The 27,696-nt window shown below is 35.6% G+C and overlaps 1 protein-coding gene across 2 annotated transcripts in view; it reads right to left on the reverse strand.

The window, feature by feature from the left end:
• The window catches only part of GABRA2 (gamma-aminobutyric acid type A receptor subunit alpha2), a 124,829-nt gene that overhangs the window by 25,777 nt on the left and 71,356 nt on the right, over positions 1 to 27,696 (reverse strand). For both annotated transcript variants that reach the window (XM_058546994.1, XM_058546993.1), the window contains 2 exons: positions 23,313 to 23,456; positions 22,105 to 22,257 (listed from right to left, as the gene is read on the reverse strand). In XM_058546994.1, coding sequence (XP_058402977.1) covers positions 22,105 to 22,257; positions 23,313 to 23,456 — 297 coding nt within the window. The remainder of the gene's footprint in view (positions 1 to 22,104; positions 22,258 to 23,312; positions 23,457 to 27,696) is intronic.

Genomic DNA, 27,696 nt, shown 5'->3' on the forward strand with positions numbered 1-27,696 from the left:
ATTCCACAAAGTAACATACTGCTCTTCTCCTCTTCTTGCTTTACTGCTGTCTCTTGACTCTCATTTCCTAACCTGCTCCCATATGATGAAAGTGTTCAAGGATGTAACTTACGAGCTCCAGTGTCTAATAACCAACCGTCTTCTACATATCTCCACATGGACTCAATAAAAATTTATTGAGCCTCCTTGTGTGACATTCACTTTAATAAAAATGTGTCCAGTCTACTATATGCCTGTCACTTTCTTCAACGTGGATATGTAAAAAACCAGAATTTATATGCTCTGGGAAAAGAAAACCTACTGGAAGATTCAGATAATTGATAGGCAAGTTACAAAGACAGTATAATAAGTGATGGAGCAAGCACAGGGTGCTCTGAGACTACATAAGGGTATATATCCAAGATTCCGAAGTCAGAGAAGGCTTCCTAAAGGATGTGATATATAAAAGGAGATTTGAACAGTCTGGTAAATATGTTCAATGAAGACACAGCATGTTCCTAGGTCTGGTGTAGGTCAACATAGCAAAACGTGGACTCACAATGGGTTAGGCTGGGGAGGCCTCATGAAGGCCTTGTAATCATGGTAAGTGTTTCATTCAATAGCTTCAATGTAGAGTCATGGAAAGCTTTCAGGCAGAAGAGGGTTTTATACCTAGATTTGAGTTTTAGAAAGATCACTTTTGCCACACTGCATAGAATGGAAACAAGGAAGCTCAGACTAGGGACAGGTAGACCAGAGAAATCTTTTACAGTAATCTGACAGAGATGAATCCCATAGAAATATCAAATTTAAAATTAACATTCATGACTGAACCTATGGTCTAATCCAAAACCTATTAAGTCTTCCATAATTCTCTATTATAGGGAGTAACATTACATTTATCTAGTCATTCAATTAGAAATATAGGAGTATTCTGCAATGCCTACATGTCTCTCCCCTTCAGATTCATTATGTTCTGCATATTCTCCATCCATAGTATCTCTCAAATCTATAATTCCCTCTCCACCAATATTCATTGTCCTATATTTTAGACCTTCATTATTTTCTCACCCAGAAGATGTCAATTATCTCTTAACTAGTCCTGTATCACATACAATTTCAATATATTTATACAATATTCTCCATAATAGTCTTTCCCAAACTCAAATGCATCAAATACTCCCTTGCTAAAACAGCCTTCAAGCAGTTTCCATGGCTTTAGTGTGGGATGTAAGGCTATACATGAATGGGCCTCTGTCCATCTAATAAGCCTTACAAACAAATGAATCCCATGCCTGAGATACACCATCAATAATTTGTTATTCTCCATATGTTCTATGTTGCTTTTGATAATTGTGTACCCTCTGCTTAGAATATGCCTTTTCCATTATGCTAATTTGCAAGGCTTGACTTGATTCTTCTTCCCTTTGGGCTTCTCTGACTTCCTCAGATATAACTGCCTCCTTCTTTTTGCCCTTAGCTTATTTTGGAATATTTCTGTTCTGGCACCTATGATCCTTTACTTCACTTGTTTATTTACATGTCTGTCTCACTCCCGCACACTCTGAGCAGCTTGTGGGTATGTGGCTCATCATGTCTTTTTAAAACGCTGCCATCTAACTCAGATTCTGGCAACAGTAAATACTCATTATCTGTTGGTTCACCGAATGAAAAAAATAATTTAAAAAACTGTGAACAGTAACACTGGTGGACCATATTTACAGATTCTATAAGAAGAAATATACAAGTTAAGAATCTAGTAAGCTTTAGAATAAAACAGATTTAATCACAACATCGTAATATAAATGTAATATAAAAATAGTATAAATTGATGTCTTTTGCACATAAATCTCATTTTCTTACATTACTCCAGGTAGGATAATAAAAAGTATCACTTAGGAGCACCTCCCATATGCCACGTCGTATTATAAGAACTTTTCATGTATTAATTGGTTTAATCCTCATGACAGCCCTGTGAGTTAGGTATTATTATCATCCTCATTTATAGATGAGGAAATTGAGGCTAAGTATGGCTGAGTGCCTTACTAAAGATCATACTGTTAGCAAGTAGTAGGTGGTATACAAACCCAGGCACTCTTCACTAAGTTATACTGTCTAATCTATAAATGGTATTCCCTTTCAATGCCAATTATATGTTCACATCATGTATTTTTCAATATCATGAATCTCATTCTTGCATTTTACTGCTGCAGCCCCTAAGATCTTTATAAATTTTAAATTTATATCATGCATTAAAGTGTTCAGATTGCTTGAGAAGTGGCTATGCATGGAGACAAACGTGTACTAAAATCAGACAAGGATTTGGATTCTGCTTCTGGATTCAGCAGGTATGTGACTTTGCTAAGTTTTAGCCCCTCCCCATCTGCAAAATGGAAATGATATTTTTTTCAGGTTGTTGGAAGGATAAAGCATGAGCACATACATGACTACCCTACAGAATCTCTCAACAAATGTTAACTTCTCCCTTCTCTCTCTCTGTCTCTGAGCCTTAGTGACTTTATCCCTAAAATGGGAATTATAATATACATCTTATGGACTTGAACATTAAATAACATATGCAATGTCCTATGTAGAACCTGTCAAATAAAGAGCGCTATGGCTTTGCTATTATTTCTGGGCCCCCAAAGTATGGATAAAGAAGCTAAGAATCCAAACCAAGGATGCAAGAGTCCCATCTAGTGGCGGTTTAAGAAAAATCAAAGGACACTTAGGGATTGCACTGCTTAAATGGTTACCTAGAAAGCCTTGGGCTATTTTATTTTAGTTATTCATTTCCCACATTGAGAAAAAATTTAATTGGCTTACACAGAAAGAAAGGAAAACCTTGAACCAGATTCCCCTCCATTCTTCCATTGTTCCAAGAAAGCCTGAAATATTTTCAGAGTGGATATACGTATTTCTGGTCTCATAAACCCATCATCTTCATGACTAAACTACTCAGTTCCTAGATTTCTTAAAGGATATGATTCAGGCGCTTAATTAGGCACAATTTTGATAGCTTGATGCCATCAGATGGATTCAGCAGTGTCATTATGATTTAAGAACAATCTCTTGCAAGAACTACATCAATCATAATCTATTATATCCGAGAAGTGACTTCCAAGAAATCTAGCCTGCTTCACATCTAATCTCAAATTAAATCAGGAATGAGGTGGAATTTCTGGATTAAGGTAAGGTTGAATCTCAAAATGGTTGAATACAGCTTGCCAGGAATATTACTCTGGGGACCCTTGAGCCTCTGCTCCATTACCCAAGAGGTCCAATGTTATGTGACTGCTAAATGTTACAGTATTTGTTATGGACTGCATGTCTGTCATCCCCCAAAATGCGTATGTTGAAATCTAATCCCCGATGTGATGGTATCTGGAGATGGGGCCTTTGGGAAGTGATTTGGTCATGAGAATAGAGCACTCAGGAATGGGATTAGTGCCCTTAAAAGAAGAAGCCAGAGAGCTAGCTCACTCTTTTTCTGCCATGTGAGGCTACAATGAGAAGTCAGCAGTCTGCAACCTGGAAGAGGGCTCCCACCAGAACCCCACTGTGCTGGCACCCTGATCTCAGACTTCCAGCCTCCAGAACTGTGAGAAATAAACTTCTGTGGTTTATAAGCCACCAGTCTATGGCACTTTTTGTTAAAGCAACTTGAATTAAAACAGTAATATTCTCATTTCATGAGTTGAAAAGAAAATAAAATATTCAGTATGATGACAATAAGACAATAAAAGAACAAGAGACCACAGAAAACATTACCTTGTAAAATTCCCCATTGCTGTCAAATCCTTTTACTATTTCAATCTTGTAATTGCAGTGCCATAAAATGCAAAGTGAGTGTTCAAATGTTAATAGTTTTGGTGATTTCTTACGGCTCCCTGAGGTGATTTAACTGGGGAGATATTATGTTATTTGTGATGAATAATGCATTATTTAAGAATTTTTATCACAAAAAAGTCACCCAAGTGGAAAATATTTCCTTGAAAGACTAGGACTTACTTGAAAATAAATAATAGTTTTTATTCATTTTTTTTGGAGAGTTAAAAAACTAAGAGTAAATATGCACTTGATATTTTGCTATAGTAAAACTAAATATTTAATGACCTAAACCTGTATAAATAGTAGAATAATCAGAGTAGAAAAAGCCATTATTTTCTGCTTTATTTCAAAGTTTAAGTGAAGAAAACAAAAACTATATTTACCAAAACAAAAAAAAAAAAATCAAAACTTGGAACCAAAAAAACCTCTCCTCTTGAAACCCTGAAATATCCCTCATATTCTCTATAAAGTTATCAAGCTTTCACAAATCAGTCTCAAGACAAAGTATATTAGAGAAATGGTTTTACAGAATGCGGTCAAAGCAGTAACCAAATTCTTCACTTCAGATTAAACAGAAGTTTCTAATGACTAAGGAGATCCTATTACAAGTAGCTATACTTTTAAAGACCTGGATTAACTGGGTTAATTTTGCTTAAAATGCAGAATATGACACCTGGAAAGGAACAAACTTTGAGAAGCTATTTAATGTATTAGTTGCTATATTGTAATCTGATAGTATCAACTTCTGGGGGAGGAATAGGGCAAGGAATCCGAACTACTTCAATGAACAGCTGCTGATATTAACAGTTAACAGGAGAAGTCAAATCTGAATGTTCACCTCAAGTTCTGATATATGTGTGGTGAGCCTGACTCTCAAACCGAAACTACCCATGTATGAAGCAATCACCCAGGATATTTCTGACATCAGGTTCTAAAGAGAACAAAAAAAAAAGGAAAAAATGGTTTGATGGCCTAATGATGCAGTAGAAAAAGTGAAAGCATTAGAGTCAGAGAGCTGTAAGGTCAAATTTTTTCTGTTAATGACCTGCTGCCTGATAATGGAGTAGCCTCTTAACAGGTCCAGGTTTCAATGTTCTTGTCTAAAAAGGGAAGATAGTTACTTTCCTAACTGGAGATTTTTTTTTCAGAATTAAACAATGAGTAAACTTAAGTGCCTATCACAGTATATGACCCATAGAAGGTGCTTAATAAATGCTATTTTAAAATTTTTTCTCATCACTATGACTACATAGATTTCAGTGTAGATAATGAGATTGAATAACCTGCCCTCATGACTTGAATGGTCATAACTGCATTGAAGTGATATTTGCACGTCCTGGAAAAATCTAAAAAAAAAAATCACAGACAAAACAATAGTATACATTTTTAATTTTCTTCCTACACCCTTACTAATAATTTGTTTTCATCAATCAAGCTTTAGCAGGCCACCTCTATTCCTCAAACAACTTCTAAACCTGCCTCCAGACTAGAACCTGCAAGGCTTTCTCATCTTCCTTGCCGTGGCTTATTAACGTTTTGGGCTTCAGTCACTTTCGTAATTGGCGGTGGCTGACTGGGCTGAGTCTGACAGCAGGGAGGAGGGCGGCTGGTGGGCTGGCAGCTTGCTGATTAGCATGTGCTGCTTGTGCCAAAGTCAATTCTGGGATGCCAGGTGTTCTGCCTGTTAGCACTCCGCAGCCTGTGCCCGTGGAAGACAGGGATTTGGAATGAGTTTTGCAGAGAGCGTTTCTGCCCTGCACAGGTTTTCCATTCTCTGCTTTCCTATCCTGCTACCACTCAAGCATTCCACTCCCACTGCCACCTTCTTGCTACTTTCCAATTAAAGCCATCTATGTTTCCTAAGGCTGCTCCAACTCTTGAGCCTGTACCCAGGTGACTTTCTGATTTTATCTCTTTTTTAATTTTTTTCAGCTTTATTGAGGTATGATTGCCAAATAAAATTGTATATTTAAAGTGTACAACATGATAAACTGATATAGAGTGAAAGGATTCCCACCATAGAGTTAATTAACAAACCCATCATCTCACATGTTTACCCTCTTTTTTTTCTTTTTGGGTAAAAACACTTAAGTTCTCCTGTTTTAGTACATTTCAATTATACAATACAGTGTTATCAATTATAGTCACCACATCGTACATTACATCCTCAGGCCTTATTCATCTTATAAGTGAAAGTTCGTACCCTCTTATCAGCTTCGCCCTATTTCTCTCTGGCACCAGCCCCTGGCAACCACCATTCAACTCTCTGTTTCTATGAGTTTGACTTTCTCTCTCTTTGTTTTTGCTTTTTTGTCCAGTTCTTTTGGAATGTTCTTTCTTATCTCTGCATATCTTGATCCATAGGCTGCAAATTCCAATGTCCATAGGGGATAGGCGGGGAAAATAAATAAGTGAGGTGGGTGGGCAACAGGGAGTGGTTGGGGCTGAGACAAACTGGAGATGGCACATCCAACAGGACTGCTGCTACTCACTTCCAGTCCAGGGTTGCCATGCAAGAAGATGAGTCCCTGTTTTATCAAATTTTATGATTTCTCTGATTTTTCTGATTTTTCAATCACCCTTTTTTAAACGCTGGAAACTATTAGCATCTACATATATACACATGCAAACATATTTTATATATAGATATTAAGATAAAAGATATATATATATATTATTATCTATAAATTATCTATCTATCTATCTATCTATCTATCTATCTATCTATCTCTATCATCCTTTATGTCCTATGTAACTCTACAGCATTCAGTAGCTTGTTCAGATTAAGTAAATGTAAGAAATGGTCTTGTATACGAATACGGGAAGTAGTTGAAATTTTGTAGAACTGGAGGTTATAAACTCAGACTAAAGGAATTTGAATTCAAGAAAGAAACATACACACACACACACACACACACACGCACCACTTGGATTCCTAGAACATTGTACAATATCCTTGGTCCTCAGGAAATACTCAAATTGGTGATTTGTTGAATATATAAAACAATGAAAGTATATGTTTACTTTAAGATTTAACAAACCTGAACACATGTTGTTTGATGGATCCTCTTAGCATCCCTATGAGTTAGATAGCATACGTTTTACATCTATTTACAGCAGAGAAAATCTAGACTTTAGAGAGGTTACACACTTGCTTAATCTAGAAGTGGAGTCGGGACCTGACAGAAGCTCTTTCCATTTTTGGTGCAATATTTTTTCAAACATGCAGTAAGTACTCAATAGAGGTAGGAAAAAATTCTAGATTCATTACTTCAGATTATGATTCTCTCTTTATTTACCTATGGTAACCTCATTAAATGACTGGTTTCTCAAAAGTGATAGTGGATTGTTCTTCTTATCTACCAATTTTATGATCACCCACAATACGTAGCTGTGTTTCATACACAGGTACACAGAGCCCATTTTCTGTGCAGCTTTCTAGAACTAAATGAAGACGCATGTCTTTCACTCATCAATTCCACTGCAAACAAGATATTTCTAATATTAAATAACTTTTTGGAAACAGGGGCGAGGGGAAAGGAATGCTTCAGAGTAGGACTAAATGTTGAGACCTATGGGGAATTAGACAATGATGAGGGAACCAGGATAAAGGGAAGGTGAGAATGGAGAAAAGGAGGAAGAAGACTAGAGACAATATTGATAAACATATGAAGAAAGCAGATATACTGATAGCTCAAAATGATAATGTAATAATTAGATATTTAATATTTGGCTTTATAATGTATATTGTATGTATAATAAAGAATTTTAACCTTACCCAAAGAGAGGCTTTGGGAGTAATCTCTAGGCCTTGGATGTCAGATCTGATAGGAGTAGCTTTGTTTGCCTGGGGCTTTGATCCAGCCCGACAGTAACAACTGAATTTAGGGTGGGGGTTTGGGATCATGCCACCTCAGCTCCACTTCCTGAGGAGCTGGGAACTGAGATCAGCCATAAGATCAGTCAACCATGCCCATGTGACAGAGCCCCAAGAAAGATTCCGGACATCAAGGTGCAGGTGAGCTTTCCTGGTTGGCAATATTCTGTATGTGCTATCACACATCAGTGCCAGGAAAATAATACTATCCATGACTCCATGGGGAGAGGACAATGGAAGCTCTGCTTTTGGAACTTTGCCTGGACGCGACTCTATGTGCTTCTTCCTTTCGCTAATTTTAATCTGTATCTTTTCCTTATAATGAACTGTAACCGTGAGTGTAACAGCTTTCAGGGGGTTCTGTGAGTCATTCTGGTGAGTTATCAACCCTAAGGGAGGTTTTGGGAACCCCTGAACTTACAGTTAGCATCAGAGTGATTGCAGCCCTCTGCACTGTGTGTCTTCTAAACTTCACAGTTGGTTAACCAACTGCAATGGATAATTTTTATTTGTTTATTTTTTGCCCAATATCCATTCAACCTTCTTTTGGAAATAACACTTTGATTTTCTAAATAAGAAAATTAGGAAACTACCCTGCCTACACTTTCACTCTATATGGTTGTGGTTTTGCTAATCTAACTCTTGTTGAACTCACAAATGTATGTGTTTATCTATCATTTCTATCTATCTGTCTATCTATCATCTACATATCTATGTATGTATGAATCTATCTAAAATGATTTTCCATTTAATTAATTATTGTCTCAGTTTAACTTACTTATTGTCTGTCAGTTTTAACAAACGGGTAAAAATAACTGCCCTCTTGACATTTAAATTCTAGTGGGAGAGACAGAAATTAAACACAAATAGATTTTTCTGTAAAATATTGGAAGATGACATGTGTTATGAAGAAAAAATAGAGTAGGACCAAGGGAGCAGAAGAGTCAGGATTGGGAAGCAGTTCACAGTTTTAAGTTAAATGGTCAGGTGGGCCTCTTTGAGAAGATGAGAGTTGAGAAAAGCCCTAAGGAAGTGAAGGAATGAGCCACACAGGTATCTGGGGAAAGAGAGGTCCAGGCAGAGGGAACAGACAAAGCTGGTAGTTGAATGCCTGACATGTTTACAGAATAAGAAGGAGGCCAGTATGGATGTTAGGGGAAGGGCGAGGGATGGGAAGAGCAGCAGATGCTGAACTTGGAGGGGAAGGGAGTTCATACTGCATAGGACTTATTGACTTCTCAAGGGCCTTTCGCTTTCCTCTGAGTATATTGGTGAGACAATGGGTTTAGAGCACAGGTGTGACATGATCTGACTTAAGATCATTATGGCTACTATGTTGGGAACTAATTTCAACAAGGGTGGAAGCATGAAATAGTTAAGAATACAGTACAGTATTAGGGACTAAATGTTTGTGTACCGCAAAATTCACATGTTGAAGCCCTAACACCCAGTGTGGCTGTATTTGGGGATGCAGCCTCTACGGAAGCAAAGTTAATTGAGGTCGTAAAGATGGGGCCCTAATTCAACAGGATTCAATAGGATTAGTGTCCTTATAATTACATACACCAGAGAGCTCTCTCTTTCTCTCCCCCCGTGTGCACACACCAAGGAAAGGCCATGTGAAGACATAATGAGAAGGTAGCCATCTGCAAGCCCAGAATAGACCTCTCACCAGAAACCAACACTGCTGGACTTTGATCATGGATTTTTAGCCTTCAGAACTGTGAGAAAATAAATTTTTGTTGTTTAAGACACCTAGTCTGTGGTACTTTGTTATGGCAGCCAAAGCAGATTAAGACATGCAGTAATCCAGGAGTGAGATGATGGTGGCTCAGTCTAGGATATAAGCAAGGCTACAGGTGGACTAGGTTTTGAGGAGATGAAGACTGAAAGTTCAGTCTTGTGCAAACTGTGTTTGAGGTATCTGTTGGATGTCCAAATGGAGATGTAAGGAAGACAGTTGAATGTATACGTCTGAGGTTAAGGAAAGAGGTCTGGACAGAAGCTACAAATTCAGTAATTACCACACGAAAATTGTAGTAAGCCATGATAAAGGATGAGGTCCCCAAAGTAGAAAGTATAGAAAAGAGAATGGCTAAATATTGAGCCCTGGGCCCTCTGATATTTAAGTGGTCTGCGAAAAAGTAGGGACCTGCAAAGGAGACTTAAAAGGCATGAAAAGTGAGAGATAAATCAAGACAGTGTGGTTATCTTGGAAACCAAATGAAATTCTTCCCAAGAAATTTCTTCTCATTTAGTGAGAGGGATGTACTCTGTCAAAGGCTGCTGATAGGTCAAATAAATTGATCTTGAGAATTGGCCATTAGATTTAGCAGTGTAGAGGACCTTGACAGGAAGAGTTTTGGTGGAACAGTGGAGACAATAGCATGAGTAGACTGAGTTTGAGAGATCATAGGAGAACAACTGGGGGCAAGTAAACTCTGTCAAGTAAATCCACTTAAAAGGAGAGCAAAGAAATGAGGTGAGAGCCAGGGGGTTAGGAAAGTCAAGGGAATCTGATTTGAGGATTGTGTTAATAACACCATATTTGTATTTCTGTTGGGGATGATTGATTGATTAAGGATCACAGACACTGACGACATTAAAGAGAATGGGAAGATTGCTGGAATAATGCCCTTGAACAGGTGAGAAGGGATATGTTTTAGTGCACAGGTGGAAAGATCGGCATTGCACAGAAACATTGTTAAGCAGAGTTTGTGGGTATAGGAGTTTGGGTAGATGAGGCTGTGGGATTCTAGGGAGGTTCTTTCTAATTGCTTCAATTTTGTCAATGAAGTAGAAATCAAGGTCATCATTACAGAGCTAAGTGAGATATAAATGAGATACAAAGAGCAGAGAGTGAGGATGTATAGGGAGTTACTTCTTTCTAATAATAGCCTTCAACTCTCATATCCTTTAGGAACTTCCCCTTCACTTTCAGAGTGGATCTGACAATACCCACTGGATCCAGGCAAGTGTCTGTGCCCCAAGTCTTGCTAATAAGTGTGTACCTGGCCATGATGATTCTGTCAGGGATGAGAATGTGACCCATGTCTAACTAATAAGACTCAGTTATGGAACTTTGAGATGGGATGTACATCTAAGATGGCATTTCTTGTAGCTACCTACACAAGCTAACCATTACTTAAGAATGAAGTTGACAAAGAGGCATGAGCAAGCTTGACTTGGGTTTCATTTCACTGTAATTAAAGGAACCTTGACTAAAACTGAACACACATTGGCATATTTCACTTAAAGAAAGGAATATCAAAGATTCTGAAATTCCCTTCAAACAAACCAAACAGTGATGATATGATGTCAAAGAAGCTGGATTCCTGCCCAGATCTGTCTTCCCTACAGGTTTATAGAGTTCATAACTCCTGAAATATGCCATCTTGGGAAGTGATTACTGCTATTCAATCTAAAACAAGATCTGACCATCCTTTACATATTTCTTGACATGAAAGAGAGAATTAAGTGTTAGATAATAAATGGTAATAATAACTGCAAGTAATTACATAGCATTTACTGTGTGCCAGATTGTTCTAAATGTTCCACGTGTGTATGAGTGTGTGTGTGTGTGTGTGTGTTTGTGTGTTGATTCCCTAAACTACGTCATGAGGTAGATATTATAATCCCAGTTTTACAGAGGAGTGAAACTAAGGTGCAGAGAGGTTAAGAAACTTGCCAAAAGTCACTTAATTTAATAGTAACAGAGTCAGGTTTTAAACCAAGATACCCTGGTTCCAGAATACGTGCTCTTAAACATTTTATGGCCTTCATAGTAAACAACTATTTTTCTTATTGTAGCAGAAACCACAAGCTACCAATCCAATACTTGGTCAATCCATAATATTAGAACACTGAATTTATTCAGGATGGCAATTTCTCAGACTCTCTGGTTATGAGAGCAAGTTAAGCTAATGATATATAAATAGAGATTATTGGGAGAGACTTCTGAGAAGGCTCATTAATGGTAAACAGAGATCTGGAAGCCTTTTTTTTTTGCCTACTCCTTTCTGTTTCCTGGATATGAATGTGACAGCTGGAGCACCAACAGCCTTTTTGCCCTATTAAGCAAAACCAGTGCTGACTGCCTGATGCCCACGGCATTGCCATACCAGTCTTGGATCACCTACTTCTGGACTTCTTTTACATGGAAAAAACCCCTCATATATTCAAGCCACTATATTTTGGATTCCCTGGTATAAACAGTCAAACTGAATCATGGAAATCTGTGGAACTAAGAAGAAAAACTAAGCAATCCAAACATACTCCTTTTGAAGTTTTAATTATTCCAAAATTCATATAAGACAAGCAGCTAAGTCTTTTGCATATGCCAGGAACTTTGTAGGCAATATAAAGCATTTGAACTCCCTGTACTCTTTTACTAGACAAACCTATACCCTAGCAGATGTTTGTTATTTGATTTTAGTTTTTAATAGAAAAAACTTTCTGTCCCATACTGACTATATTAAGACAAAAAATCATGACATATTTATTATAGATAAACTTATAAACATATATTAATATGTTCATATATAAACTTATAGTTATATATTCATATATAAACATCCATAAATTTGAAAAATCATTTAGTTTCAAATATAGAGACAATAATTGGAAAATTCTTTATGATTATTTCTTATTTACATGAAGTTCTGAAGGATGTTAATAAGCAACTGAAAGAACCAGAAGCCATAGTTTCACAAAATAAGCTATACATTTATATAAACACAAAACGAGGTTTGTATATTGTGAATGCATTGTCTACTCACAGGAGTCTTGAAAGCACAAAACCTGGGGTACGAGGTTAAAAGTTTCCCAAGTGCTTTCCTATACTATTGGCAACAGAGAGAAGCTACCTCATCATGAAGGGAGTTGTGTTTGGTTTCTGTTCAAGGCTGTATCCTAACATATCTAGAACAGTGCCAACAGATAGGTGCTCAATAAGTATTTCTTGGTATTGGATGAACTGGGCATGAACATTCAGAGAAGTCAAAGGAGGCTTTTATCATTGCAAGATACATCGGCAGTCCCTTTGAAGAAATACCTCTGAAAAATATCAAGCTGGATCTACAACCACAAAATAAATGCAATACACAAAAAATGAATAGATAAACCCAATATAATGGAGCAAAGTCTCTAATATCAAGAGATGCACATTTTAATTTCAACTCCTCTGCCTACTGTCTTGCTTGCTCTGTTTTCTTATTCTACTCACAGTATGAAGCCAGACCTCAAAGGTTGAGAAATTTAACATTTGTCTCCCAGGTCATATTAATTTCTTAAGTGTAATAGTTTTTTTACTTGGGTGGGTTACCCATCACAGAAAGCCTTGGAGGCAGATGATTTAATGATCTCTCACCAGCTTGTAAATCTGCCCGTGAATTCAGAGAGAGAAATTTGAGAGGGAAGAAACTTTGCTTCCGTAACCGGTGTCTATTAGTCAGATGATGACATTTAAACTCAAAAGGAGGCAGAAAATAATGAAGAATAGAATAAGGGTGTAGAATAAGGGACTGGGCAGCTTTCAAGTCCCATTCCAGACAGGACATAGATTTTTTGTTTATCTTTTATTTGCAAACACACACATACAAATACACTCAGAGGGAATTATATTTATTAGAAGCTTTACACAGAATAACTCGTGGAGATAATACTAAGAACGTTTTTACCACCTAACAATTTACATGAAAATATGACTTTTGGATCCTTAAACTTGTATTGTAAATAATTCATATAGAAATTTACACATTTAAACACAGCCTGGACTTTTAATTTTTTATGTTATATTTATTACCTATCTTTAAAAACTTTTGTACATTTGTTATACTTAAACCTAGCAGCCTTGACACTAACACATTCTGTTGATTCAAAGTTAAATATTTATTCACCTATTTACCTTTCCTCTATACTTAGGTAGAGTCTTCTATTGGCTGCTTTTAACATATGCATTTATGTGATTTATGCTACAAAATCTGTCTTTACCTCAATGCAATATTTTATTTTCCTCACAAACTTTATCAAATATTTAATTATTTTATTTTATCTAATTTGTCATTTATCTGTCATATAAATTTAGATCTTTCTGGAATATCAATTCTGTCCTATCCATTTCCTTCCTGTTTTTAATTATTGTATAAATTTTCCCTCAAGGTTTTTTTCTGTATTATTTGTGCTCTGAAAATCATGTAGCTTTATTTTTCAAGTCATGTCAATGAAAATTTTCTGTTATTTTTGGCCACATCAAATTTTTTTGTCTTTGATTCAATAATTTGCAATTTTTGAAATAGGTATCTGAGAAGATTCCTCTCAGTCTAAATCCTGGGAAACCCTTGTTGTACTCATTCAATGCTGTTTTTTTCAACTCACAACTTTTTAATATTATTTCACTGAAATTCACATAAGATACAACTCAGCATTTTAAAGTATACAATTCAGTGGCATTTATGCACTCACAATATTCTGCAACCACCACCTCTCTCTAGTTTCAAAACTTTTTCATCACTCCAAAAGAACATCCTGTCCCTACGAAGTAATCACTTTCTATTTCGCCCTGCCCCCATCCACTAGCAATCACTAAACTGCTTCCTGTGTCTATGGATTTGCCTATTCTGGATAATTCATATGAAAGGAATGATAAAATACGTAACATTTTGCATCTAGCTTCTTTCACTTAGCATGCTGTTTTTGAAGTTTCATCCATGTTGTAGCCTGTATCAGGACTTAATCTTTTTTATGGATGAATAATGTTTCATTGTAAGTATACACCACATTTTAGTTATCCATTCATCCATTGATGGACATTTGGGTTGTTACCATCTTTTGACTGTTGGTAACGATGCTATAAACATCCACGTACAAGTTTCCATGTGAACATGTGTTTCTATTACTCTTGGGTATACACCCAGAGGTGAAGTTGCTGGGTCATATGATAACTCTATTTTGAACTTTTTGAAGAAATATCAAACCATTGTCCACAGAGGCTGCAGCATTTTACATACTAGCCAGCAATATATGAGGGTTTCTATTTCTCTACGTCCTTGCCAAAACTTATTTCCTGTTTTTTGTTTTGTTTTGTTTTTTAATTATTATAGCCATCCTAGTGAAGGTGAAGTGTATTTTATTGTGGTTTTGATCTGCATTTCCTTAATGTCAAAGGATGTTGCACATCATTTCATGTGCATGTTTGCCATCTGTATACCTTCTCTGGAGAAAAGTTTATTCTGTTTCTTCGTCTTTGTTTTTGAGTTGTAAGAGTTTTTTATTCAGGAGATTAAATCCTTGTCAGATATATGATTTGCAAATATTTTCTCCTATTCTGTAAGTCGTATTTTCACATTCTTGATAATGTTCCTTGATGCACAAAAGTTTTTAATTTTAATGAAATCAATTTACCTATTTTTTCTTTTGTTACTCATGCTTTTGGTGTCAAATCTAAGAATCCATTGCTAGGTCCAAGGTCATAAAGATATTCTTATGTTTTCTTCTAATAGTTTTTTGTTTTAGATTTTATATTGAGGTTTTTGATCATTTGAATTAATTGTTGTATCTGGAGTGAGATAGGAGTCCAACTTTATTCTTTTGCATGTGGTGGTCATCCAGCTGCCCCAGCACAAGTTGTTGAAGAGATCAGTATTTCCTTGTCTGTGAGGTCTTGGCACCCTTAATGAAAATCAATTGGCTATAGATGTTTGCGTTTGTTTCTGGACTCTCAATTTTATTTCATTGGTCTACATGTCTATCCTTATGTCACTACCACACTGTTTTGATTAATGTAGCTCTGTAGCAAGTTTTGAAATCGAGACATCTGAATCCACTAATTTAATTTTCTTTTGCAATGTTGTTTTGGCTATTTGGAGCCCCTTGTAATTCCATATCAACTTGAGGATCAGTTTTGCCATTTCTGCAAAAAAAGGTGATTGGACTTTTGGTAGGTATTGAATTGAATCTACAGATCGCTTTAGGAATTATTGCCATCTTAACAGTACTGTCTTTTAATCCATGAGCATGTGCTATCTTTCCATTTAATTGAGTCTTTAATTTCTTTCAGCAATATTTTGTAGTTTTCAGTGGACAAGTCTTTCATCTCCTTTGTTAAATTTATTCCTAGATATTTTATTCCTTTGGATGCTATTGTAAATGGAATTATTTTCTTAATTTCCTTTTTAATTATTCATTACTGGTGTTGAGAATCGAATTAACTTTTTGTCCATTGACCTTGTACCCTACAATTTCACTGAATTTTTTTTTTAGCTCTAGTAGTTTTTTTGTTGATTCTTTCAGTATACATATTCTTTCAGTATATATATACACACATATATACACACATATATATATATGTATAATCATGTGCAATAGAGACAGTTTTACTTCTTCCTTTCCAAATTCTTCCTTTCCAATTTGGACATCTTTTATTTCTTTTTCTTGACTAATTTGTGCTCTGGCTAGGACTTCCAGCACAATGTTGAATAAAAGTGGTGAAAGCGGGCATCCTTCTCTTGTTCCTGATCTTAGGAGGAAAGTTTTCAGTCCTACACCATTGAATGTGATGTTAGCTGTAGGGTTTTCATAAATGTCCTTTTTCATGTTAAGGAAGTTCTCTTCTATTCATAGTTTTCTGAGTTTGTTCTTTTTTAATCATAAGAGGGTGTTAAATTTTGTTAAATGCTTTTTCAGTATCTATTGGGATGATAACACGTGTGTTATTTTTTCTTTTCATCATTCTATTAATGTGGTCGTCAATCAATTAATATTAATTGATTTTCTTGGGTTAAACTACTCTTGTATATGTGAAATAAATTCCACTTAGTCATTGTGTATAATCTTTTAATGTGCTATTCGATTCACTTTGCTAGTGTTTTATTGAGGATTTTTGCATCGTATTCATAAGGGATACTGATCTGTAGTTTTCTTGTATCTTTGTCTGGCTTTAGTATCAGGGTAATGTTGGCCACATAGAATATGTTAAAGTGTTCTTAACCTTCTATTTTTTGTAAGAATTTGAAGAGGATTGGTATTCATTCTTCTGCAAATGTTTGGTAGAATTCACCAGGGAAACCATTTGGTTCTAGACTTTTCTTTGTTGAGGTTTTCTGATTACTGATTGAATTAACGTTAGCTGTTATAGATCTGTTGAAATTTTCTTTTTCTTTTTGAGTCAGGTTTGTCAATGTGTGTATTTCTAGGAATTTGTCCATTTCATGCAGATTATCTAATTTGTTGATATATAATTGTCATACTATTCTCTTATCCTTTTAATTACTGTAAGGTTGGTGGTAATGTGTTCACTCATTTATGATTTTAGTTTCTGAATCATCTCTGTTTTTCTTAGTCAGTCTGGCTAAGGCTTATCAATTTTGTTGATCTATCAAAGAACCAATTTAGGTTTTGTTGATTCTATTTTTCTATTCTTTATTTCATTTATCTCTACTCTAATCTTTATTTTTTCTTTCCCTCAACTAGGTTTGGGTTTCATTTTCTCTTCTTTTTCTCTTCCCGTAAGGTATAAAACTAAATTATTGATTTGAGATCTTCCTTCTTTTTTAATGTAGGCATTTAGAACTATAAATTTCCCTCTGAATGCTGATTTCACTGTATCCCATAATATGTTGTGTTTTCATTTTTATTTATCTCAAAGTATTTTCTGATTTCACTAGTGATTTATTCTCTGATGCATTGGCTCAGAGTGCTCACAGTGTATTGTTTGATTTCCACATAGTAGTGAAATTTCTGGTTTTCATTCCATTATTGATTTCTAGCTTCATTTCAATGTGTTCAGAGAAGAGACTGTATTATTTCAATCTTTTAAAATTTATTGAGAATTGTTTTATGGTGTAACGTGGTCTAGCCTAGAGAATCTTCCATATGCACTTGAGAAGAATGTGTATTTGCTGATGTTTGGTTGTAACTTTTTCTTTCATTATCTCTTCTGTGTGTGTTTTCTGGTTTGGTACTTTCATTATTCCTAGATTAGTTCTCTGCAGTTGTGCTCATCTCTTTGTTCATCTTTCCCACATGTTCTTTTAATTCTTTCAACATACATTCCTCTTACAGATAAAATCTTTGTAGTTCTGTATGTGCACGAGTGTATGTGTACTTCGTTGTGTTTTGTTGGTTATACTCACAATATTGGAAAAACATTTATTGATGCTTAGAATTGAACATATTCTTATTTTTCAAGATTGTTTCTTCAGTGAGTTTAATATGGAGGAACTGCCCATTTCTATGGATCACTTCATTACCCCTCCACCCAGTTATTGGTTTTTCATTCATCATATATTTACAGCAGTAACAATGTGCCAAGCTCTATGGTAATAACTGTGTGTAGAAACTCTCTGTCTGAAGAGTAAGACGTACATGTAAACCAAATAACTGTAACAAAATATGATAAGTGCCAAATATGGACATTTACAAAGCACCATAGAAGAACGATGGAAGGAGAGCCTTTTTTGAACTGTTTAGTGCATTAACAAGTGAAGATATAAATGCATTAGCATATATGTACTTTATATCGAAATTTTTCTATCAATTCAAGTTGAAAATTCTCTTGGAATTCTCTATAATATCTTAGTATAGAGCTAAATTTAATTGCTCTATATAGTTTCAGTTTATTATTTCTAAAATGCACAGCTCTTAAATGATTATACTCTATGAGTATTGTATTTTTCTACATAATTCAATTATGTGTTATGAAACTATCAACTGCTTATGCACTGAGCACAAAAAAAATTGAATAAGGCTTGTATTTGGAAAATAACCAAGTTATACAGTACTATGTAAATTATTTCAAGTGTTCTGCAATGAAATAGAATAAATAGATCATAAGCATATAATATTAGTGCAAAGAAAACATGGATGACATTGTAATAACAAACAAATGTTAACAATTTCAGTTAAACTTGATTTTACAGACATATCCTGATAAATTTCGTGCCAGCCACTGCAGTCATATGATTAACCCAAATTAATAAAACCAGCATAAAGTATAAAATTTAAACTTTGTCCCTGAAATGTATATTTTTAAACTTTTATATATGTGTGCATATATTTTAAAGGAAAAATTGCTCTTTTTACTGTCTTCTCCATTCTTTCCTTCTATTTTCCCTCCCTATCCCTAATGCATAATGTGTTTATTTAGTTATTTCTAAAACTCCCCTATCAAATCTAGTCTGCAAAAAAGATCTGTTATTCATCTTACTCAACTTGGTTGCAATTTTAATCCACTATATTATTTCTTGATGTTATTTACAGCCTATATCATGCTTATAATTAGTGATTTAAGCCTCTAAGCAAACTTGTTCCTCCAATACTGTAATAATAAAAGGCCTTTTTCCAAGATAAAGAAATGACTTGGAAAGAAGACAGCATCAACAAAGCCCATTTTGAGCCCTTTTCAGTCTGTGTTGGAGAGACAGGATTCTTTCTTTCTACTGGTGAACCCAATACCATTCCAAGTATTTTCTTTAGGTAACTGATCAGCAGAAATCTCTCCCCTTTCTACATCCTAAGTATTCTTTTTCTTTCTTGAACTCTTCCCCTTTAAAGAGAAACATGGGGGGCCGGCCCCATGGTGTGGTAGTTAAGTTCAGCATGCTCTGCTTTAGCAACCCAGGTTTGCAGGTTCAGATCCTGGGCATGGACCTACACCACCCACCAGCCACGCTGTGGTGGCGACTCACATACAAAATAGAGGAAGATTGGCACAGATGTTAGCTCAGGGTGAATCTTCCTCAGCAAAAAAAAAAAAAGAGAGAGAGAGAGAGAGAAACGTGAAGGCAGCATAGTATAGTTGAAGGAATTAGGCTTTGAAGTAAGTTTCTGCTTCAAAAGCTTGGACAAGATACCTAAAATTTTAGCACCTCAGTCAGTCTTCTTTTTAAAGGAGGGATATTATAATCTACTTCATGGACATAAGAAGTAAAGAAATTGCAACATGCTTATTATGTTGTTTGACATAAAGTAGTTCCCCCTGTAGTTGTTCAAATTTCTGGGTTAATATATTAATAATAATTATGATAGGGGGCCAGCCCGGTGGCATAGTGGTTAAGTTCATTCACTCCAGTTCGGCTGCCTGGGCTTTGCCACTTTTGATCCCAGGCACGGACCTGCACACACTCATCAAGCCATGCTGTGGTGGTGTCCCACATACAAAATAGGGGAAGATCGGCATAGATGTTAGCTCAGCGACAATCCTCCTCAAGCAAAAGAAAAAGATTGGCAAGAGCTGTTAGCTCAGAGCCAATCTTCCTCACACACACAAAAAATAATAATTATTATTATTATTATTATCATGATAATAATAACTCACCTGTCTCTCCAGCTACCTTAATCTCTCTCTCTTCTTCAAAATTTGGTCTACACTCAGTTCTTCCTCTTTCTTACTTCTTATTCCCATTTTAATCTGATTTTACTCCAAAGCAACTCTTCACTGAATACACTGAATTCATTAGTGTCAGTGACCTTCTACTAGTCAAATTCACTCAACGTGTTTTAGACTTATCTGTGTATATTTGATACCATAACCCAAAATGGCTGTGTGTATGTGTGTGTCATATGCATATTGAAATTCTTCTCTTTTCCTTTTAAGACATTGTTCTCTACCAGTTTCCTTCCTAATTCTCTGAGCATTCTAATTATTCCCTTTTATCTTACAAATCCTGCAATTTTAATATTTTTAAGGATTCTGTCTTCTGTTCTCTTATTCATCCACCTAATTTATCTAGGAGGTAAGTTCTAGATCTATAAGTTTTATTATCTAGTAGCTAATGATTCTGATATTTATATTGACTCTACTATTCATCTATGCTCCATATACTTATTTCTATTGGTCTACTAAAGATCATATTGATATCACAATAAACTTCTTAATAACTAAATAACTTAAACTATATTCGTTTTTTCTATTTTTCTTCTATCTTTTCTTTGCTTTTATTAATGGCAACATTATCCACTTAAAGTGTCAAAGCAGAAAAACATAAATATTATCTTAAATTATTCTTTTATTTCTATTTGCTACATACGTTCATCAAGCCCATTGGTTTTCTCTCTCAAACATCCTTTTACTCTCTCTCTTTTTCCTCTGTTGCTACTGCCTTATTTTGGAGTGATCTAATCATATCTTATCCGGACTATTTCAGTAGCCTCCTAACTTTTCTCCTTGCCTTTGGTTATTTCCACCTTCCAATTCATCCTCCACAAAGATGCCATATATTTCTGAAGTATAAATAAGGTCATATTAATAATAAAAATAGCTAGCAGTTATATAGCACACATTAAATGCCAGGCATTATTCTAAGAGTTTCACACTTGTCTATGACCTCACAACACTATAGTGGCTTGCTATAGCCTATGAGATAAAGATACATTGTATTAACATGGCCTACAAGGCCCTTTTCATCTCAGCCTCAAACTATATTTCTATCTGTACCTACACTGACATTGACACAGCTCACTGTCACTGAACACACTATGTTCTTTCATCCCTCGAGGTCATTGCAAAATCTATTCTTTTTGGCTAGGATTCTTGCTCCATCTCATCTGGCTGGGAAACTCCTATTCATACTTCAAGATTCAGCTCAAATGTTAACTCAGCTACTTAATCAGTTCTGCTAGAGAGGATCGTCTTGCTGTTTTCTATAACAACTTGTATATGGCTCTTTTATAATGCCTCCATTTTGTGTTGCCATTATCTTTTCTGTGTATTCTGTTGCCCTCCACTATACTGAGCTAGTTGAATACAAGGACTATATTTTATATATATTATTTGCACCTCTAAGGCCTGGTGCAGTATGCGACAGAGTGGATTCTCAATAAAACTTTCCTAAATGAATGAATGGACTAAATACACAAAGCTAATCTACCTTGCCACAAAGTGTGCTCAGCCTAGTTTGTGTATTCAAAAAGCAGTAACCAAATTGCCCCGCGTGATTTAAATCAAGAAAATTACCTTTGTTATAAAACACACTAATGGTAGTGAATGAGGGGTCTGTCTCTTTCTTTCCTTCTCTCTGTCTAACAAAGCATTAAGATCATCTTTGTTTATCTAAAAACAACAATAAAAAAAAACACAGAAAGCCTAGAAATACGGTATCGTTATATTCTAAATGAAAACTTCTAAGAGTATTTTTCTTATGCTGGAGACAAATGTTGAGAAGCAAAATGATTTACCAGAAAGAAGACTGAATGTATTTCCAGAAGATCTGAGACCAGCTTATATCCCTTATTAACAGCATGGCACTGCCTCTGTATTTTACCTTTCTAACCCTCAGTTTCCTCACCTACAAGGTGAAGCCAATACTTCCTGTCCCACACACCACAAATTGCTGGTATGAGTATCAAGAGAGATAAAGCTTTTGAAAGTATGCTATGAAACACAATGTGCTGAACAACAAAGTGTGTAGTTATTCACTCACCAAACACAGTTCTTGCAGGCACAGACTCTCTGTTAAGCCAGAATGACACTTGGGAGAGAATGACAGTCATGATGCAAGGCAGATATGTCTGAATCACAAAATACCCAATTTTTCTTTTCAAGTGGAAATGAGCTGTCATTACGGTATATTCACCTGGGGGAAAAATTTAAGAAGCTTAAAGAACTGTAACAGTCAATGGTTTGAACATTTTGGAAATGGAAGGGATTAGAGAAAGAACAGTCCATGATTTAAAAAAAAGAATTTATCACATATGATATGAAAAGCAAATAACCTTTAAATGCCTTCTCAGCATTGCAAAAGCATTTAAAAGAGAATTTCAATATTACCAAGAAATTTGCACTGCATGTCCTATGGTAAGGTATTCATTTTTCTCTCTAGGTCATGCTTATTGACCAAGCGGGTACAGAATTCATAAATGCTCTCTGCCATAGATTATCGTACTTGCTCAAGCCCCTCACCCCCACTGGTACAAACCTCAAGCCTCTGTTCAACTCAGTCCAGTTCTCTCTGGCTCTTTAAAGTATTGCTCTCTGGCCACATCTCCAAGACTGATTTGCTGGCCCAGATTTTCCACTTCTAACCCCAGAATTGTCACCAATTCTTAATTTCTCAATGTTGTATGTCCACTCTAATTCACTTTAGTCAGTTCTATTTGATCCTCAGAGCTACTTTCCTTTCTGCTCTCTGGGTTTACATCTGCCAGATGTAAGATCATTAGTCCACACAGCGGCTTTTTCTTAGATGAGTGTGGCCCTTAGAAAGGGCGTCAGCTTTCCCACACAAGCCAGCAGTAATTATGCATAACTCAAGAATTGAATAATAATTAATTATCCAGAATAGGGAGAAAAGAATTAGAAAACTACAAAAATTGTAACACTGTTTGAAGATAAAATCGGCTTGTCTGAGAAGATACACACTTTTTGAATATGTAGCATATTTTAGACCAGTGTTTCTCAAATTTTAATACACACTTTGGAATCTCCTCGGCATCTTGTTAAAATGCAAATCCTGATTTAGTAAGGGGTCAGACCTGAGATTCTGAATTTCTGGAAAGCTCCCAAGCACAGTCTATGCTGCTAGTTCTTGGACCCCAAGAGCAAAAGGCTTTAAGCAAACTGACATCTCCAATGACTTTAAACCATTAATTTACTTAGGAATTAACTTTTCTTTAGACTCATTTTACTAACCTGTACTGGATTTAATTGTCTCCTTCCCAATTGACTGGCCCAGCAGATCATATTGATTTAACCTGGAGCCATCAGGAGCAACCTGTACTGAATCAGATGCATTGTAAGTCCAAATATAAGTGACCTCTGAGGTCGTATAAGCATCTGTAAGAAATCAGAAAAAAAATCTTTTTTAAGCACTTTAGTAAGAATAATCAATAAAGTGCAACATCAAAGGTTGTGTATTTCATAGAATCATTGATGACGATAAAACTGATATTTACAGATCTAATTTTTTAGAGTAAAAATGTGTCGTTGAAATTTACAACTTCAATAGGAAGAGTGTGAAGCACATCAGTGACAACATGACCATGAGAGTATTTTCACGGCAACCACTTTAAGAGGTGAAGAGTGAATTCCTTAGAATCTGCAAAAATCACCAGGCCCTGAGATGGTTAAAACATTTCCCATTGTCCCAAGGTAGTAGATGAAGACAGGTTATGAATGCCCAAAGCCTATTTGAATAGTTTATTTAGAAATAGCAATTTGCTCATGAAATAACAATCATAATTTAAAATGATATTGCTTTCTGGACACAAAAGTAACTTAGTTTATGTCTAAGTAACTTAGTTTCTTAGACATAAAAGTGACTTAGTTATCTTGATACAATGCATTTCATTAGAAGGAGAACTAATTAGTGCAGAACATGGAAAGTAAATGAGAATGCTATAGTTTCATCAAGCTGCAAACACTTTCAAAAACACGTTCATTTTAAAATTAATTAATGCACACAGATCTCACTGGACTATACTTTCATAGCATCACAGTTAAGTTATGGATTGGCAGGAAGAGACAAAACATATATAGACCAGGTGTGACTTCCTGATTTATTTGGCCAAGGATGCAGAACGTAGCAGAAGTGAGATGACTCGAGAGCTGCAGGGCAGGCAGCATAGCTTGTCTTAGCCCTTCTCTGACCCTGGCATTTGCCTTGTGCTTGTGTGTGCTGATGGGGAACAGCTGCCCTCTCCACGCAGGCAGTCTCTCCACAGTTGAAAAAACAGACAATTCTTGCCATACTACTGACCTTTTGGAGAACTTCTATGCACTTTTGCTCATGGGAATGTTGAGAAATATTAGTCCCGGCCCTTGAGCAACACTCAGCATCACAGTTACCTTCCTAATCCAGGGAGAGAAATGACCAGCTGTCTCTGGCAATATCTCTGCCTTTAGCTCTCCAGGACGCTGGAAAACTCATCTCACGTCCCTGCTATCTATAAGTTTTCTAGTTCAATACTATTGTCCTGGGGTGGTCCTGGTTTTCTGAATGTTGCTACTAAAGCTTAATCAGTGAAATACTGTTTTCATTACACATGTATTCACCTACAATCACAAGTAAATTAAGTTATGTGGAACAATTTTTGAAACAGGATTCTAAAAATATATATGTTCAGGTATACCTTTATATATATGTCCATATATATTAATTAATTTCAACTAGTTAATCATTGATTCTGCTGTTATGATTAACAAGTAACATTAGTGATGGGGATAACCAGCAATCCATTCGCAGATCATCAAGTGGCTTGTCTTGTTTTCTCCATGAATACGTACCATGGCCCTCTCCAATAAAATTTCAAATGGCACGGAATTTAATAAACCAAAAAGACACATCACATGCGCCACTTTATATCAGAAGGCCTCACGATACTCAATAGTTGAGAATCTTATTATGAAGTTTTTTTTTAAGTAAGTATAATAATTCCACTTTTGAATTTTGATGTTTACTTTTAAACATAAATAAAAGAAAATGCAGTGACATAAAGAACCTAGTGAGACACTGATGGGCAGGGACCCTGTCATATTCATATCTATACTTTTTGTACCTGGTACAGTTCCTGACACACAGAAAAAGTTCTCTGTTCATTCTTGCTAGATTAATCAATAAACTCATAATATTTTATTTATGTTATTTACTGTTATAGAAGATGGAAATCTGGATAGGAGTCCAATCATACATTAAAGAAAATGATGGATCTTTCCCACATCTTTTTAAAAAAGCAATTATTGCATTCCATTAGTTAGGATATGTTTTTTAGATTTTGGGTCTGGTGAGAGAAGACATAGAAGAAAGTATGCAACGCAGATCGGAGGTGCTCCCTGGTACACTCACACATACATAAACCGGGTCATTGCAATGCTTCTCAATAAAGAATAAAAGTAGAGAAAGTTTGTTTTACAAATTCATTATAAATTCCATTTCTAAATTATGTTTTCATTAAATAATTTTATTTAATTCTGTTAACCCATTTTGACTCCTATTCTGCATTAAACATCAAATGCATAATGACTGATTCTTAATATTTGGTAACCAAAAAAATCCCCAAATGATTTTTAATTATGAATTTTTATCCAAAAAGATAATTTACAACTTCTTTGGGCTAAAGAACAGAATACTCCTAGGCTCCCATTCAGGAAGTTTTAAATCAGGTAAAACAGCAAGGAAATATATAAAGATGTGAGGCAATAGGAATAAAACAAAACAAAACTGAATTCAAAATTGTCAATTTATAGAAAAGATGTTTCTTTTATTTGAGGAGAATGATAAAGTTCCAGAAATTCCATCATTTGGGAGGAGAGAAGAAGGCTTTTAAGCAAGAGAGAAATAAATGACTAGAGGAAAAAGTCATGGCTGTTTCTGCCAAAATTTGTTGTGCTATCATTTTAAGGTTTAGATTGGCTTGTTATCTATTACTCCATGCTGGTATCCTTGCTTTTAACACTTACGCATCAAGCACCTACTTTAGGCAAGGATAAATAGAAGAATATACAAATTGTTAATTCAATATGTCAGAAAATAAACATGAAGAAAACTAAATAAAAAACAATTACACAGAGAATGCCTAACAGCAAACCTTGTGTGTTGCTAATATCACTTCTAGATACAGAAACCATATTGTCAAGCATGCAATAGTCCACTACGTGGGTACACTATAAGGGATTTTTAAATGTCACTTAAAATATTTTCAGGTGTATTTAATTCATATTCAGAATTGAGACATCACATCATTTATATTTGGTGTCTTAATGGCACTAACTTGTCCACTGAAAAATGCCTTTCCTTCTTATACCATTACTGCTTCTTGAATAAATCTTTTCTTTGGTATCAAGGCTTTTCAAAGTTCTCTTTAATGCCACTTATGCAATGCAAATGAGTTTTTCTCTTCTGCATCTGCTGTAGTTTTCTCAGCATCATGTTTATGTTGTATAACATGATTGACTATCTTAAATAATTTTGGAAGAAATGCCAGTATTGAAGTGATGGTTTCCATGACAATAAAAGAAAGCTTTGTAGTTAAACAAAGAAGAGATTCTCAAAGAGAATTGAGAGATGACACCTTTTGTGAGAATGAACAGAACAAACAAAATCGAACTTCTTTTTCCACAAAACTACGGTCATGAAAATAATTACAGGGTTTTACATTCATATTAGTCATCATTCTTCCCTTTTCTTTCACTTGATACAGTCTGTGGGGAGAAGGCACACTATTCAGTCATACACATTTTTAATCAGGTGGGAGAACTGCACTTCTATTCAAGAGAATGAAAAGTCAAAAGCTGTCCTGAATGGACAAGGATGGGGGTGCCAGAAAGAGCGAGGTTTCTGAAAAGGTCAGGCGATGAAACACGCTCACACAAGAGAGAAGCTGTTTGGCTGTGCCCATGAATTTATCCTGAACCTGCCCTGAATGCCTGTGGGCCTAGGGAGATGATCTGACCTTCCCGTTTTTCAATTATTCTGGGAGAGTGAATGCTTCTGCTTGACATACAAGATGTAACCTCAGTGACCTAAAGAATGGCCAAATGCACAGAGCCTTTTCTGAAATTTTCTATGTACACAGAAGGTGCCTGCATGTAGCAATCAGCTACATCATCCCCTCGAAATTTATTTTAGGAAACAAACGAAAGTCCCTTCCACTAGTTAGAAAGCAGAAAGATAATTACACAGATTCAGCTTCTATGCCTGCCATTTGCAACAGGGTGACTGCTACTTGAATCAACAACAGAATCTATCCTTTACAATTCACGTATAGTTCATAAAAATGAAACATTTATTTTGCATTTCTAATGTGCTAGCACTTGGAAAAGAAGGCAAATGACATACTCCTGACCTTCAAGGAGCTCCTGGCCTAATTTTACACATGTACAAAAACACATGATGTTCTTTATTAGCAGTAAATAAGTGATAATTTAAACATCGTGATTGCAATACAACGATATTTGTGAGGACAATAGGGCTAGCCAATTAGTTCTTTGAGGGAATAAGCATGTCTTTTACTTCTGTATCTTACTGGGCAAGTATTAAGTATTCCATAATATGAAAAGAAACTATACAATTAAGCTG

Source organism: Diceros bicornis, chromosome 8, assembly GCF_020826845.1.
Source record: "Diceros bicornis minor isolate mBicDic1 chromosome 8, mDicBic1.mat.cur, whole genome shotgun sequence".
In the NCBI taxonomy this organism is placed as follows: Eukaryota; Metazoa; Chordata; class Mammalia; order Perissodactyla; family Rhinocerotidae; genus Diceros; species Diceros bicornis.